Below are 16955 nucleotides of genomic sequence, written 5' to 3'. Positions count from 1 at the left end.
GCCGCCCCAACTCCCACGGGCGTTTTCAATCAGAGGTTTGAGGCTTTATTTCCCTGAGCTGGAGCCCTGGGTTACGCGGTCTGCTTCGCTGCCCGCCGTTCGTCAGGTTTATCTGTGGGCGAATGTGGTGCCGTGGGGTGCTACCCGCTGCTCTGCCTGCCCCGCTCTCCGCCACTCTGAGTCCGGCCCTCTGGGTTTATCTGTGCAAATGTGGGGCTGCAGGGTCTGCTAGTGCTCAGACTGCCTGCGCCATTTGTCCCACCCTCCGCCAGTCTCAGTCCCGCCACAGCCACACGAGTCCTCTCCACCCCGGTGCCCGTCTCCGCCCCTCCTACCAGTCTGGATGAATGTTTATTTTCTATTTTCTTGGTGTTGGTCCCCCTTGCTGTTCGATTTTCTGTCAGTTCTGGTTGTGCGAGGAGGCGCAGTGTGTCTACCTACGCCGCCATCTTGGTTCTCCTCGAGGCTTAAACACATTTTAACACTTTCTTTGAACAGGAGTTTTTCTTGGGTCTCATTACATAGCACCAAATCTGATTATTTTCTTCCTGGAGTTTACCTGTTACATGTGCCCCAGAGAGAGTTTGTGAGCAGTAAAGGTGCTTAGATTTTGTTTATTTGAAAATGCCTGCGTTTCACCATTATTTTTTTTCCCACTTGGCTTTGCCAGTTATGAGTAAATAAATACCCTTTTACCTCACAAAATTTAAGTTAGATTTCCATCACAAAAATTGAGGAAGTCCTGATTAACACAAGTGTTTTGAAGATTTATTTCTTTTTATTCCCTTGACCCCCCTCCATTTCTATCAGTTCTATTTGTTCTTTTCATTTATATGTCTAAATGAGAAGATTTAGTACAAGATATTGACTCACATCGTAAGGGAAGCTGATAAGTTTTGCATCTGCTATCTGCAAGCTGGAAACCCAGGAACGCAGGTGGTGTAGTTCAAAAACCTGACAGACAGAGCTGATGGTATAGATTCCAGTTGGAGATCTTGAGAACCAGGAGCACCGAGGGTGGAAGACAGGTGTCCCAGCTCAGTCATGCTGACTTAAATCAACCTTGCTCTGCTTTTGATTTCTAGTTTCGGCCCTCAACCACTTGGATAAGCCCATCCACATTGGAGAGGGCCATCTGCTTTCCTTGGTTTACCAAATGCTAACTTCTTCTGGAAACATCCTAACGTAGATCCCAAAATCATATTTAACCAGCTATCTGGGCATCCTGTGACCTAGTCAAGTTGATAAATAAAATTAACCATCACAGCCATACAGGTGAACTTTGGAGACAGTGCAGGTTCAGTTCCAGCAGTACAATAAAGTACATGTAGCAGTAAAATAAGTCACACAATGTTTTGGTTTCTCTGTGCATGCAGAAGTTATTAAGTGAGCAAAGCATTATGTTTAAAAAACAATTTACATACTCTAATTAGAAAATAATTTAATGCTAAGAAGTGCTAACCATTCTCAGCCAGTTAGAAAAATGGTGCTGATATACTTGCTTGATGCAGGGTTGCCACAAACCTTCAATTTGTATGAATGTAGTGTCCGTGAAGTGTAATAAAGTGAAGTGCAATAAAATCAGGGTATGCTTGTATCTATAGCAACAACTCAACTTTGCCATTGTAGCATAAAACTACAGCTATAGACACTCAGAAATAGTGTCTATAGACACTATAGCTGTAGCTATAGACACTCAGAAATAAGTGAACAAACATGCTGTGTTTTATTACAACTTTATGCACACTGAATTTGAATTTCATGTAATGTTCACATGACACAAAATATTCTGCCGATTATTTTCATCAATTAAAAATCTGAAAAATATTTTAGCTTGTGGGCTGTACAAAAACAGGTGGCAAGCCAGGTTTGGGCTATCGGCTGTTGCTTGCTGGCCTCTGTCCTAGGAGGTACAAGAGAGCTCTTTGTCCTACATTAATTTATGTATTCACTATTCAAATATTTGACTAGCACTTGCTTTTTTGAAAGGGATGATGCTAGACTGAAAGAAACTAAAATGAACAAGGAAGACATAATCTCCATGTCCAGGATCTTGAGGACCTGTGTATTAGTCAGCTCAGGCTGCCATAACAAAACTTCATAGACTGGGTGTCTTAAACAACAGGGATTTATTTTCTCACAGTTCTGTAGACTTAGAAGTTCAAGATCAAGGTTGACAGAGTTCAGTTTCAGGCGAGAGGTCTCCTCCTGTTGTGCTGAAGGCCACCTTCTTACTGTAGGCCTACATGGGCTTTTCTCTGTGCTCAAACATGGAGAGATTAAAAACAAAGGAAAACAAAAGATAAAAAGCTCTTGTGTGTCTTTTCTGACAAGGGCACTAATGCCATTATGAGGGCTCCACTCTTATCTAATTTTGATGATCTATCCAAGGCCTAATCACAAATACCATCACATTGAGGTTAGTGCTCCAAAAGGAATCTTTCGGGGGAGGGGGAGCGAGATACATGAACATTCAGTCCACAACAGTATGTAAGGTGGGAAACCAGAAGACCTGGAATAGAGTAGATACTGTGGGAACAGGGCAGAAGGTGGACACAGCCATGGCTGGGAAGGCAGGTGGGAGGGAGCTCTAGGATTAGCTGTTGGAAACATCCCTAGATGATTATGATTTGGGAAGCAGGTCTCAGCATTTACCCTTTTGCTTTCTTTTTAAATCTACTAAATCTATCTTCTTTATTATAATGGGAATAACAGCATTAATTTTCTCATGAATGTTCAGAGAGAAAATAAAGTTTAAGTTCTAGTGTGAACCACAAAGACAAACAAGAGTTAACCAGGGCAAGTGGGCTTGGGGATCTCCCAGCTCATTGCTCCAGAACTGTGTCACCCAGTTAGAAACTGCCATGAGACACGGCTCTGAAGTGCGGTTCCACTTCTCACACTGGGGATCCAGTACAATCTCATGCACATCAAAGGGAGCAGGGAGGGGCTAAGGCACAAGGGTGGAGAGGCCTCTCCCTCCAGCTGCTCTTTGGTGGTCTGCCATGATAGCTCATCGCACGGAGGGCCCCCTTTCTGGACCTGATGGTTACTGTGTGGATGAGGAAACAGGAGCTCATTCAGGATTGAGCCCCCTGGTGGAGAACACAGGATCTGGACGCCAGGAGTGCCTCACAAGAAACCCAAAGTCAGGAGGCCACCCATCATGGAGCCAGAACAGTAAGGTTAAGGTCAGGGGCCCAAAACTACTAACAGGGGAACATGCGGACTTGGAGTTCTCAGGTCCCAGGGGTGACTTTGATATGCAGAAGATGGATCTGGGTCCTAGTGGTCCAAGCATTCTGGAGTGAGTCTGGGTTATGGAAGTTCCTCGGGGTTAGAGGGGCAGCCTCAGGTAAAACGGCGGCAGGCACCCTGGAGAAGAAGGCAGGGATGGAATGAATGGAGGGACCCCTAGGGGTAGGTCGGAACTGAGCTGGGTCAAGTCAGTCTTGCCCTGGGGCATTGTGGGGTGGGGATTTGAAAGACTGATAGGGAGACTGGGACAGGGGTCTGGAAAATACTGGGTGGAAAATTTTGTGAATGAAGACGGGAAAATTGGGAAGATGATGAGGGGACTTGATAGGAATTGACTTGCATTGGAAGAGACTTGTGCAGAGAAAGAGGCATTTTCTCCACATGTAGGAATTTATGGGGGTTTATGTTAATAAATAAATAACTCATTGATAGATTTATTTACTTTTCTGTTACCTTTTATTTACAATTTTCAAATTAAGATGAATTTGGACCAATTACAATAAACACACATATGCTCTTCATCTAGAGTCAACAATTGCAACAATTTAGAGTCACACTGAAGTTCTTTCTTAATGTTTATGCACAAATATACACGTTCTTGCTGAAATACGTGACAGTGGCAGATACCATGACACTTCATTTTTTAATATTTATCAAATATTGAAGAATTTAAATAATATTCTCTACATAACTATGATACTGTTATTACACCAAAGAAAATTATCAATTGTAATAAGTTTTTAATAATTTATTTTTAAATTATAGTCAACATACAATATTAGTATCAAGTGTACAATATAGTGATTAGACATTTATTGATAATAATTGTAATATCTGATACATGTAGATGATTTCCCAATTGCCTCCAAAATATTTTCATGGTTGTGTCTCTAAATCAGAATCCCAATATAATTGACATTGAATTTGATTGTTATATTGCTTTTGTGTGTTTTATAGACTAGCCTGTAATCACTTTTTCAAGTGATAATAACTACTGTTTAAAATGATACTGATTTAGCAAGAGTCCAGATCACCTGGCTTGTTGAATGCCCTACATTGGTGATTTGCCTGATTGCTTCCTCATGATGTCAGTTAACTTCTTATTCTGTTCCCTATATTCCAGGTGTACTGACTGATACTTAGGTCTGAAAGAACAGATCCCTGCAAACTTTTTCTACAATGGGCTAGTTAGTAAATATTTTTCTGGCTTTGTGGCCTTGCAGTGTCTTTCTCAACTAATCTGCTCTGACATTGTAGTATGAAAGGAGCCATAGACAACTCCTCAGTGAATGACTGATGTGTTCCAATAAAACTTTATTTACAGAAGCAGGCAGATGCCCAGATTTAGCCTGCATGTTATAGTTTTCCAACCCTTGGTCTAAAGGCTGGGTTAGATTTAGGGTAGACTGATTTGTACATAATTATTTATTTACCACACATGGGGTGTTGTAACTTCACGTCTCATCAGGAGATATATAAAGTAAGGTTTCCCACTACTGACAATGTGCAGCTCATCATTAAGTTCAGATCTCCCTATTGCAAATGTGCACTTTGGCCCTTGTAATTAGTCAGTAATCTGTGAGGTGTTTTTTTTTTGGCACTATGGGACTAGCCTGTTCTCCAGTAGCTTTCACATTGGGTTTAGTGCCATTTACTCAGCATTGAAAAAGCATGAATTTCTACTTCTATCTCATCTTTTACAACTATTGGCTGATATTTTTAGGTATTACTATGGCCTCATGAATGTAATGTTATAACCATTTACAGTCATTTTCTATGGTGCTCAAATTATACAAATGTGGTCTGTGGAAAGTCACAGGACATTTCTTTCAGGTATATTGCTCTGGAATTAGATCTTGCCTAGATCACATGCTTTGGATGCAATAATATGTATAAATACATCTTACATGATGTGCTGTAGGAATATACACCTTTTCCACAGCTCTGTTTGTAAAATGTAAGGATGTAGAGACTCTATTGATTTTACTCTAACATTATTTTTACATATAAGCTGAGTGACATCAGGAACTGGGATCTCTGTGAAGCATGTGGTAATAAGACTATTTTTGAGTGAGAAATCAGTAAGTCTCTAGACATGAAGAGTGAAGAAGTCAAGGCATGCAGGTAGGGAGACAAATACAGGTATTTTACTGAACATTACTTTCCTTGTTCATGCTGTTATAAGAAAGATGTTTGAGGATGGCTTGCTTTCCTTGTTATGCTTGAGGGACATTTTTGTAGAAAAACAGGTTGAAGTGCAGGGCTTAACCCAAGAAAACCGAGGAACTGGGTCATAGCTTCCTGACTGTTCTGGGAGTGAGCTGAGCATGCTGTGTGGATCAGAAAGCCCCAATTCTCTCGCAATTGAATGTCAAACATTTTGTGCATGCTCTCTCCAACAATGGTACCAGGATCAGTTACTTGTAACAGACACAAAAGTATTTTCTATACTCTTTGCCCAAAGGATGGCAGCTCAGTGTTTTCCTCATTTTCCAGGAGACAGGATCATCTGGTTTAGTTGTTAATTTTATTCTCCTGAGAAGGAAGGAGTAAAAATGATACTGTGTTAAAAAGTGCTAGACATGTACAATGAAAACTAGAAAACAGTGTCAAAACACAGCAAAGCAACAAAAGAAATGGAAAAAATATTGCATGTTCATGGATCAGAGGATTTAATGTAGTTATGCTGGCAGTACCTCCACATCAATCTACAGAGTCAACACAATCCTTATCAATATCTCAGTTAAATTTTCCTCAGAAATTGACAAGCACATCTTAAAATTTATATGGGACTTCAAAGGGTGTAGAATAGCAGAAACAATCTTGCAAAAGAAGAACAAATTTGTAAAGTTGCTGCCCCAATTTCAAACTTGGTACAAAAAAAAGAACAATTTTTCAATAAGTGATGATGGGACATTTGAATATCCAAATGTAAAAGAAGAAGAAGAGGAAGGATCATCAAGGAAGAAGTATAAAGGACCCATGGACAAAGCCAAAGGTGGGTAGGATTGAGGGTGGGAGGTAGGATGGGAGGCGGAAGGGAGGGTGATGGGGGAAGAAGTGGGGACAACTGTGCCTGAACAACAATAAAGAAAGACAATTTAAAAAAAGAATGCATCTCACACTATATTAAAACCTCAAACAATTAAAAAAAATTAATTCCAAATAAATCATATACCTAAATGTAATAACTAAAACTATGTGTTTAGAAAGAAAACATGTATCAGTCTTATAGATATTAAGCAGTTCTTGTTTAAATATAATACGTACATGCAAATAAACAAAAAAAGATAAATTGGACTTTACTAAAATTTGAAAAACTTTTGTGTATCAATGGACATTATCAATGACATGAAAAATCAATCAGCAGAATGATAAAAAAATTAAAAATCATATGTCTGGCAAGGAATTTGCATCCAGAACATATATAGAATATTTACAACTTATCAATAGAGATAAATGACTCAAATGAAAATAGCAAAAGACTTTAAATAGATATTTCCCCAAAGAAGGTATGTAAAAGTCTAATAACCATGTGAAATGATGCTCAACATCATTAGACATTAGGGAAACACAAATCAAAAGCCTCATGAAAAAGCACTTTACATGCACTAAGGGATGAAAATCTAAACCAGCTCTGGCTGGTGTGGCTCAATTGATTGAAATGTCGTCCCGTAAACCAAAAGGTTGTGGGTTTGACCTCTGGTCTGGACATGTGAGAGAAGCAAACAATCCATGTTTCTCTCTCACAATGATATTTCTCTCCCTCTCTTTCTCCCTCCTTTCGCCTCTCTGTAAAATCAATAAGCATGTCCTCCTGTGAGGATTTAAAAAAAAAAAAAAAACAACTAAGCGCAACAAGTTTTGAGGAGGATGTGGAGGAAATTAGAACGCTTATATATTTTATTTTGCTCCTAGTAGAATTGGGAACCATTTTAGAGATTTTTATGCAACATGGTAGAATATCAAATTTCTTTTTTGAGGAGATAACTCTGAGTTTTACGTGGACAACTACTAGAGGAAGGAGCAGAGTAGATGGGGGAGACCAGCCACGTGGAGATGACAGCCGGGTTTAGGGACGAGGTGTTGGAGTCGGTGTCAACAAGACAGATCAGTGACTGCTGAGGAGGAAATGCTAGCACAGTTTCATATAGACCCGGTGAGTCCCACTTTCTTCACCTACCAAGTGGGAACATAACAATACGTATCGCCAAGTGCAGATGTGAGGAACATGTGAACGAAAGCATGAGACAAGGTTTTGTTAACCAGAATGTACAAATGTTCATTGTCATTGCCAGGATCTCCCCTTAGCCCTCTGTGATTCTCCTTCCTGGCTTTGCATTATTTGTGTGTGTTGAAAACACAAGAAATGGTAGCAGAATCTGATGGAAAGTCTGAAATCCAACCTAACACTTACATCCCTGACTGTTAGGACGATGTGTACCACGTGTTTGTTGTTCTTTCTATAGAGAGGAGCCTGGAATGACTTGGGACAAAGGGTGGTGCTGTGACTGTGCACTTTGAGCATCACAGCTTCACATCACTAGTTCCCGCTTGTTGAGCTGACTGCAGCTTCTCTCTCTGCTTATGAGGAGGTTTTTGTGTCTTCTCACTTGGTAAGATTAAAAACAACATGCACCAAGTCACACAAAGTGGGTGTTCTACACACATGGGGAGTGAGAAGATAATCATCTGTAAGGTTAAGGTGAGCACAGAAACACAGTGAGTGAAAGTACGGGAAGACCTCTATCCATGAGAAGGAAATGCCTTGGAGTGAGTTCACCAGGGAGGGCAGTGGGAGCCATGCTAGGGCATTTCCTGCTATACACGCAGGTTGTCCAGTGTGATGGGCATGAGCTACTTGAGTGGATCAGTTCGTGAAGGGCTCTGAGAGCAATGTGGTACCTACCACATTGTCTTTGGAAGATTCAGACATGGCCATGCTGGAGAGGGTGTACTTCTCAGAGTCCACTTTGGTTTTCTTGATCTCTTTCAACCATTGCCTGTATTGCTCCTGGACCTGCAGAGACAAAGCATGCTCTGAGTCAGCCCACTGAGAGGAGTGAGAATGGAAAGGGTGCTGGGTGGGAATGGGACTGTGGTACCTGCTGGCTGAGGAGACAGTACACCAGGAAGATGAAGACACCCTGCAGGATGTTGATGATGGTGAAGAGATAGGCCATGGCATGGGCAGCTGGGCCCAGCTGCAGGATTCCCAGGCACCATGTGCAGCCCAGGATGAAGAGCTGGGCCATTGCTTTAAATGTCAGCATCCTGAGTAGGAGGAGAAGGGAGACCGTGCACCAAGAGCAACAGAATCAAGGCCACTCTCATCTCCACCCCATGAACATATGCGACTGATTTGTGACCCACTTTGGTTTTTATTCTCAATGATTCTTTAAAAAAAAATGCTATTAGGAACTGTGATGGCATTTTGACTTGGACTAAAGTAGTGATAATTCATAATGTGGGTTTTGAAATGATCATGATGTATCATGAATGACCCTAATTTCATTCAACTGACATTATTGAAGATGTTCTATAACAATAAGATGTACCTGACTCTGTGCTGGGTCTTGGGTTTAAAAACAGGAAAGACAATTTCTGTCTTCACAGACCTTGCAGTCTCATGGAAAGACTGAAACAGTCAATTATATCTGTGACATATGAGGTACCTCTGCCTGGGTCCCATCCAGGTCTGGTCCTGTCTTCTCCCTCTCTGTGAACTGCCCCCAGATATGCTTTGCTCAGAATAGAGGCCATTCATTCTGTGCAAAGTTGAGGAAAGCAAAGGACACCCCTAGCCTTTCAGAGGATGTGACATGTGGATGAAATCACTTGATTTTAGCAGGTGTAGGAGTGAAGAGGACAGAGGGAAGAGCCTCCACGAAGGTGCGTGCTGGGTTCTGGGAACAGGTAGGTGATACCCTAAGGGTTTTATAAAGATGTAAACATTCTGTGGACATTTTATAGGGGGCAATGGAATTAATCCACATTTAAGAGAACAAAGTCAATCTCTCTGTAGCTGAGGTAATTTCATGCTGGATTTATGGAGAGATGACATGTTTCTGGCTTGCGTTTGGCAGCAAAGCACAGTATCTGAGCAGGTTTCCAGGGAGGGTGGCCACCTTTCTCCGCCTGTCCCCTCAGGATCCCTGTGAAAGGACATCAGGTGCTTGGAACTGTAGGGCCTTGTTCCTGGACCCTGCTTTGTATGGGGCAGTGTGCCCCTCTGGCCCATCTCACCTCGTGTTCTGGAGGGTGGACACATCACTGTTGAGTGAGGAGAGCTTGCTTTTCAGAATCCAGATGGTCATCAGAAAGAAAGCCAAGTTAATCTGCAGAGATCCCACAAGGCATATTGAATACATTCCACATCTGTATAGCTTCCTCCTAGGTCATGGAACACCTAACCCAGCAGGTAAGAAGCTTTTGCATTTCATAGCAGTCACAGAAAAAGTGACCAACCATCCAGTAACTCGTGGTCCCTCTTGTCTTGTAACTGGGGTGACCAACTTCCAGTTTACACAGTTTACAGCAGAATTTCCACATTTCTGCACTAAAAGTCCAATGTCTCAGGCAACCTTTGCATCCTTGTTTTAACCAGAAATTTTGCCTTCTGTAAGCCCCTTTGGTCCTGGGAATATCATAATGTTTGCTCATCCTGCCCGTTACCCTTTTATACACCTGCTCTTTGACTGACCCTCAGCTGAGCAGGAAGGTTGCTCTGATGCCATCCTTTACTCACAGAGATGATGATGCAGACGGGGCCAAGGAAGGTCCATACAAATCCCTGTTGTGTGTGGAGCCAGCATCTAGGAGAGAGAAGGAACGGGATTGAAGAATGTATTTGCTGTTGTGGATAAACAATGAATAAATTAACATAAACTTCACGTCCCACAGTTTCTTCTGCCTCCTTTATTATTAGTATTAATATTGTTTTTTTGAAACATCTGGCCAAGATGCAGGTGTAGGTAGACTCACTGTGCCTCCTCTCATAACCAAAAGAAGGACAACAACAATTTAAAGACAAAAACCAACCAGAACTGACAGAAAATTGAACTGTGTGGAAGTCCGACAACCAAGGAAATAAAGAAGACATTCATTCAGACCAGTAGGAGGGGCGGAGATGGGCAGTCAGGCAGAGAGGACTCATGACAAGGTGGTGGCTGGTGGACCCAGCGAGGCAGGGGATTGTGGAGTGGGGCAGGCAAGGCTGCAGCTGGCTGGCAAGGCAGCAACTGGTGGACCCAGCAACAGACTGCACAACCCAGAGTTCCAGTGTGGGGAAATAAAGCCTCAAACCACTGATTGAAGACACTTGTGGGGATTGGGGTGCCAGGGGAGAAACTCCCAGCCTCACAGGAGTTCACTGGAGAGAGCCACAGGGTCCTAGAATGTACACAAACCCACCCACCTGGGAATCAGCACCAGAAGGGCCCAATTTGATTGTGGGTAATGGGGGAAGTAACTGAAAACTGGCAGTGAGTAGAGGAAGTGCCATTGCTCCCTCTAGGACTCCTCCTCCATATACAATGTCACAGATCAGCCATGAGGGTTACCGTGCTCTGGTTAATTCCTATGTCCTACCCCTTTACATAACAGGCATGCCAAGACCAAAAAAAAACCAAGGCCCAAATGAAAGAACAGATCAAAGCTCCAGAAAAAATACAACTAAACAATGAATAGATAGCCAACCTATCAGATGCACAGTTCAAAACACTGGTAAGCAGGATGCTCACAGAATTGATTGAATTTGGTCACAAATTAGATGAAAAAATGAAGGCTATGCTAAGTGAAGTAAAGGAAAATGTACAGGGAACCAATAGTGATGAGAAGGAAACTGGGACTCAAATCAACAGTGTGGACCAGAAGGAAGAAAGAAACAACCAACCAGAAAAGAATGAAAAAACAAGAATTCAAAAAAATGAGGAGAGGCTTAGGAACCTCCAGGACAACTTTAAATGTTCCAACATCTGAATTATAGGGGTACCAGAAGGAGAAGAGGAAGAGCAAGACATTAAAAACTTCTTTGAAAAAATAATCAAGGAGAATTTCCCCAATCTGACAAAGGAAATATACTTGCAGGAAGTCCAGGAAGCTCAGAGAGCCCCAAAGAAGCTGGATCCAAGGAGGAACATACCAAGGCACATCATAATTACATTACCTAATATTAAAAATGAGAGAATCTTAGAAGCAGCAAGAGAAAAGGACACAGGGGGAGGGTAAGAATAGTATAGGAAATGTAGAAGCCAAAGAGCTGATATGTATGACACATGGACATGAACTATATGTGGGGAATATGTGTGGGAGGGGGTGTGCAGGGCAGAGGGGAGTGAAGGGGGGAAAATGGGACAACTGTAATAACATAATCATAAGATATATTAAAAATAATGAAAAAAGAAAAGGGAATTGATAAAAAATATTTCTTGTTTTGGTAAGAACATTTACACTAAGACCTACCCTCTTAGTAAACTTTAAGTATAGAGTACAGTATTATTAATTATAGTCACCATGTTCTATAGATCTCATTATCTTATTTATCTTTCATAACTGAAACTTTGGGTATGCCCTCGATGTATGTGATGTTCCTGGCTGTTTACCTCTCTTCAAACTTATCAGGTTTCATGATTTCAAAAAGGTTTTTTAAGTCTTGGACCCCAGATATGCTGGCAGAAAAGTATACATATTTTTAAATGAAAAATCAAGAATTAATCAATAATTTATAATTTATTGGATGAATATTTTGTCTCCTCTGTATTAGCACCTGTGATTGACGTGAAGTACCAATTGCAATTAAGATAGACTGGTCTCAGTTTTCAGGGAGGCCCCAGCTGGGTGGGAAGGTCACCAATTGGACAATAGGAACAATCAAGATGATGAGTTTTGTGATCCAGTGTGAGGAGCTATGAGAACAGGTAGCTGGAGCAATAGCCTAGTCTGGGCTATAGGATGTTCAGGTAGTTGGGAAGGGCCTGTGAGAAAACTGATTGTGTTCATTCTGAGATGTGAAGGGTGAGCAGGTATAAAGAAGGTGAGAAAATTTGGGGACATGACAAATGACAATAAAAAAATATAACAATAAACTGATAGTATTAATTCAGGCTCATGTGCATTGTATAATTTATTCCTCATGACAACACTGAGACTCAAGTGATCACAGGTTGGCATATGATGCTTAAGAAAACATAGTAACTCAAGGCCACAGTGGTAGAAATGATGGAAGTGGAAGTGATCCCAAGTGAGATGCTTGTGAATGATTTGGGATGTGTGAGGACCATGGAGTTAGATGGATTCACCAGAAGACTCAAAGCGAACACTACTGAGGCTGTGGGGAAATGGGGCCACCACCTGACTTTGTAAATGTGTTTTACTGGAACACAGTTGCACTCATTCTCTTTCCATGTTGTCTACAGTGGCTCTTGTGTTACAAGGACAGGGGTGAGTAGTTGCAACAGAGACCACATGGTCCACAAAGCTGCAATATTTACTCTGTGGTCCTTTGGAGATTAAATATGCTGACTTTGATGCAAGTTATATAGGAGGGCCAGCTGGCCAGGACTCCTCTGATGTCAGCAAACATTAATTTTATCAGCATAAGAGTATGTAAATGACACACTGTCTGGATTTGGTCCCAGCTCTGCCACCAACCAGCTGTGTGATCTGGGTCACGTCAGTCATCTCCGTGCCCCAGTTTCCTCATCTGTGAAACTTGTACAACCCTGGTTTCTACCCTAGTGGGCTGTTGGGAGGATGGCTTGAGTTGATATGTGAAAACTGTCCAGAACAATGATTGCATGCCAGAAGCGATCTCTAAATCTTAGCTCTGGTCATCACAGTTTCATTTTCTAAATCATCCTCCTGTTTTTCTTTTAAATTAAAGAGAGAAGTAAGTTACACCAACCAATGCCATTCCCTCATTTCCAGTTTGCTTTCTGGATGATTTCAAACATTAAATGCAATGAATATTATATTAATATACATTTACTAATACATAAGATGGGATTAATATTATGTATGCTTGTTAATGTAATAGAGTCATTAATACAAAGTTGATATTTAAAAGAATTCAATAAAAGATATATGTCAGCTAATTTATTTTAACATATTATATATAATTGTTAATATTCATTATTATGATAGTGTTAGTTTTTAATATAATACAATCAATATTATATAAATTATAACTAACATACTACATCACTAATATTTACAACAATTAAATTTTAAGTTCTTAAAAACATTTCATTCAAGGAATGTAATCATGAAACCAGGAAGATGTTTTGGGCAATTACTGTGTTTTTCTGTGTTTATCATATTCCAGTGAAAGTACAGTGCTACATGGGTTCTCTGCTGGCCTTGGACATGTAGGGAAGATAAGACCAGTGTGAACTTTAATTTACCGGGCAGGTGTTCCATAAAGGTGAGGCCTGGACACTGCAGAAATGGCCACAATGACAGCTGGGACTGTGTAGCCCACAGGGAGCATTAACTTCTTCATGAACCTGCTCACTCTGGAGTAGTTGACCACAGTCAGGTTGCGTGCAGTGAGGAAGAGGTTCAGGCCCTCCAGCAGCATCCAGGTGAAGGAGGCCAGGTAGAGGTAGTGTAAGGCACCCGCGATGATGGCGCACAGCACCTGGGGGAGAGGTCAGAGTCACCAGGTGGGATTGTTGGGGGCGCATGGCCCCAGGACCTGTCCTACCCCTTGCCACTGAGGAGAACTCTGTTGTATACAATGAAATTGTCAAAAGAAAGTACATTCTCTAGTTGCGTCAGTCAGTGTGAAATTGGCAGCTTACCCCTGTAACCTTCCCAGAACCCAAGGACATTTGACTAATTTGTCCAATGCAGCATGGTCCCATGAGCTCCATATTCTATGACAGGTCAGAGGGTCCTTCAGGACAGTGTCAATACCTTGTGCTCAGTTCTGTCGATGGCTGTGAGGAAGAGCAGGTGGGCCAGGAAGAGGCAGATGCAGAGTTGCAGGTGGAGGGAGGTGCTGGTGCCCTGGATGGTTTTGCACAGCAGGAAGGTGAGGGCCGCCAGGAGGAGGCACACCAGAGAGAGGCTCAGCCCCACGTAGGTGATCACAGCCAGGGCAGCATCCTCCTCCTGGGACCCAGCAAAGAGGAGATGTCAGTCACACTTTCCTGCTCTGGGGTAATGACCCTTCCACCATTTTTAGTTTTTTGTGGGGGTGTGTGTGCAACAAAATTAGGAATGAAAGCAGAACCAGTTAAATTTGAGATATTTATGGATATTGTTAGAATTTTCTGGGTTTCTGAACTGATTAATTCAGATGCTGAAAAAATTGAGGTATAGTAGGGTCCTCACTGAAAACCAATCCTTGGAATTCACAGGGTTTATTTTCCTTTACACTTTTTTGGCATGACTAAGCTGTAAGTTATCATGTGAGAAGAATGGATTGTGTGTAGATTATTGCAACATTATTTATTAGCAAACAATCAAAACCCCACTACGAGAGGTATTCATGTATAATTTATGGTTCATTCACAGAGTGAAATGGTATGTGGCTATAAAGGTAATAAAGTGTCTCTTTGTAGACTAGAATAGAAAGTTTCTTAGATGTAATAAATAAAACACAATTTGCACAACAGTGAAAAAAACACAGCACCAAGTCTTTGAAAAGAAGGAGACCAAAGAACAAGTACCTGCGTTACTTTTATAGAGGGTAGGGCAAAATAAGTTTACAGTTGTGAGTACCTGAAACACAGCACTTATTCTATTACTACTTATTATGTTGTATTATATTCCACACAAACAACTGGAAGCCTACTTTCAATCCACCCTTTATGTATAAAATATCCATAGAAAATTCCAGGCGAAACTAACAACTTTGGTTGGTTGAGGAAAGAGGAACTAGGTGTTGGGATTAGGGGAATGAGATGAACAATCTTCAATGTTTCTCTCTCATTCTGTTGGAATTTGAAACACAAATATTTTAAGTGTTCAGTAAATGTAAAACAGTATGTCAATATGAGTATGAATATTGTGTTATCTAGTGATGTGGCTGGAGGAAACATGGTCTTGAAGTGTTGTTCACATTTCTGGAAGCTTCTGTAAATCTGGCCATGTGGCTGTTATCTTTTCCATGGTTATTTTTATGTGGATGCCACATTTATTTCAGTAAATGCCACCTTACCTGAAGTCTCCTGAGTAAGCTTCTGGTTTTGTTGAACTAGAGAAGTAACCAGCTCAACTGGACAGGGGAGGAGGCAAACACAACCACTGACTCACCTGTACTCACTGGATTCCCCAGCCCTCTCTGACCTCTGCCATCACCAAATCCTCCTTTCTGCTGCCCCTGATTACTGCTGTCCTGAAGATCCTTTTGGTAAGCAGAATCTTAGTTTGGCAACCATAACCCCACCCACACGTGTTTCCATAACTGCCCTCAGGTTGTCAGTCAAATGCCCCCTGGGTGCTTCTGTGAAGGCAGTCTGGGTGGAATTCAGATCCACATTCAATTAACTTGAAGCGAAGGAGTTTATCTTGGGTGGGTCAGACCTAATCAGATGAGCCCTTACTTGATCTAGGCTCTTGGAATAAATGATTCAAACTTTGAGTTTTCATGTAAGGGAGCTTCTCCTGCTGGCCTCCAGATAGGAACACTGATATACTGTGGGAGGGTGAGGAGATGGTCGCATGGGAAGGAATGCAGGTAGCCCCCAGAGCTGCATGTGGCCCCCTACTTCCAGGTAGTAAGGATGTGAGAAATCAGTCCTACAACTGCAAGGAACTGAATTCTGCCAGAAACCAGGGAGCTTAGAGGAGAACTTCTAGACTCAGATGAGATTACAGTCCTGGCACACACAGTCATTTCAGCCTTGTGGACCCGGAGTGGACAACCCAGCTACACTGTATTAGATGGCTGACCTGAGGATTCTGCAGGATAACCAATTTGTGTGTGTGTATTTAAGGGTGCGACATCTGTGGAAATTTATTACACAGCAATAGACATTGAATTCAGTCTCTCTTAGGTCTCTCACCTGCACATCATACTGGGCCATGAGGACGGCAAAGCTGCTGAGGTGGGTGCATTGGCAGGTGGTACTGGTGTCTCTAGAGCCCACCATCCTGCAGCCTTTGGTGGACCAATAACCACTTCCATTCTGACCATGCTCCCAGAAGACACAGAGCACCTGCTGCCATGGCCCAGGGGTCACCGACTGTAGGAACAGGGCACAGGTGTGAGCTGGTGGTTCTGGTGCCCAGAAATGCTGACCCAGATCTTGCTTGTGAAGGGCTTTCCTGGGGAGATGGTGCACCCATGGAGGAGCCTTTTGAGCCCCAAGACTGTGCACAAGACTCAGGCTTCTTCCACACCCACAGACCCATCCCACGGGACTCACATGCTCGAAGACAAAGATGACCGGGGAGCTGAGGTTCTGGGTGTTGTTGGTGCTCACAAAGACAGAGATGACATCTGAGAGCAGGACGGGGGAGACCCCCTGCAGCAAGCCCTTGTGCGTCTCATGCAGAACTTCCGGTCCCTCAGTTTCCAGGACAAGGGGGGCCCCTGCCAGCAACTTGCCCATCCCTGGAGTAGAGATAAGGCCCACCACAGAAGAGCCTGCAGGGCAAGGTTAAGGTTGACATCTTGGGGTGCCCAATATGACCCCTTCTTCTTCAGGTAGAATCTTTCCTTGTGGACCCACCATAGCCCTCACTTT

The 16955-nt window shown here is 42.3% G+C and overlaps 1 protein-coding gene across 6 annotated transcripts in view; it reads right to left on the bottom strand.

Moving 5' to 3' along the window:
* Window positions 1-3691: 3691 nt before the first annotated feature.
* Window positions 3692-16955, bottom strand: part of LOC112301435 (adhesion G protein-coupled receptor E2-like) — a 50349-nt gene continuing 37085 nt past the window's right edge. For all 6 annotated transcript variants that reach the window (XM_071219207.1, XM_045192594.2, XM_045192595.2 and 3 more), the window contains 9 exons: window positions 16635-16855; window positions 16272-16451; window positions 14176-14373; window positions 13662-13897; window positions 10007-10073; window positions 9505-9596; window positions 8364-8532; window positions 8168-8278; window positions 3692-5793 (listed from right to left, as the gene is read on the bottom strand). In XM_071219207.1, the coding sequence (XP_071075308.1) occupies window positions 5773-5793; window positions 8168-8278; window positions 8364-8532; window positions 9505-9596; window positions 10007-10073; window positions 13662-13897; window positions 14176-14373; window positions 16272-16451; window positions 16635-16855 (1295 nt within the window). In that variant the 3' untranslated portion in view covers window positions 3692-5772. The remainder of the gene's footprint in view (window positions 5794-8167; window positions 8279-8363; window positions 8533-9504; window positions 9597-10006; window positions 10074-13661; window positions 13898-14175; window positions 14374-16271; window positions 16452-16634; window positions 16856-16955) is intronic.

The sequence above is a fragment of the Desmodus rotundus genome, chromosome 9, assembly GCF_022682495.2.
Source record: "Desmodus rotundus isolate HL8 chromosome 9, HLdesRot8A.1, whole genome shotgun sequence".
Taxonomy (NCBI): domain Eukaryota; kingdom Metazoa; phylum Chordata; class Mammalia; order Chiroptera; family Phyllostomidae; genus Desmodus; species Desmodus rotundus.
This window is presented reverse-complemented; position numbering and strand designations above follow the sequence as displayed.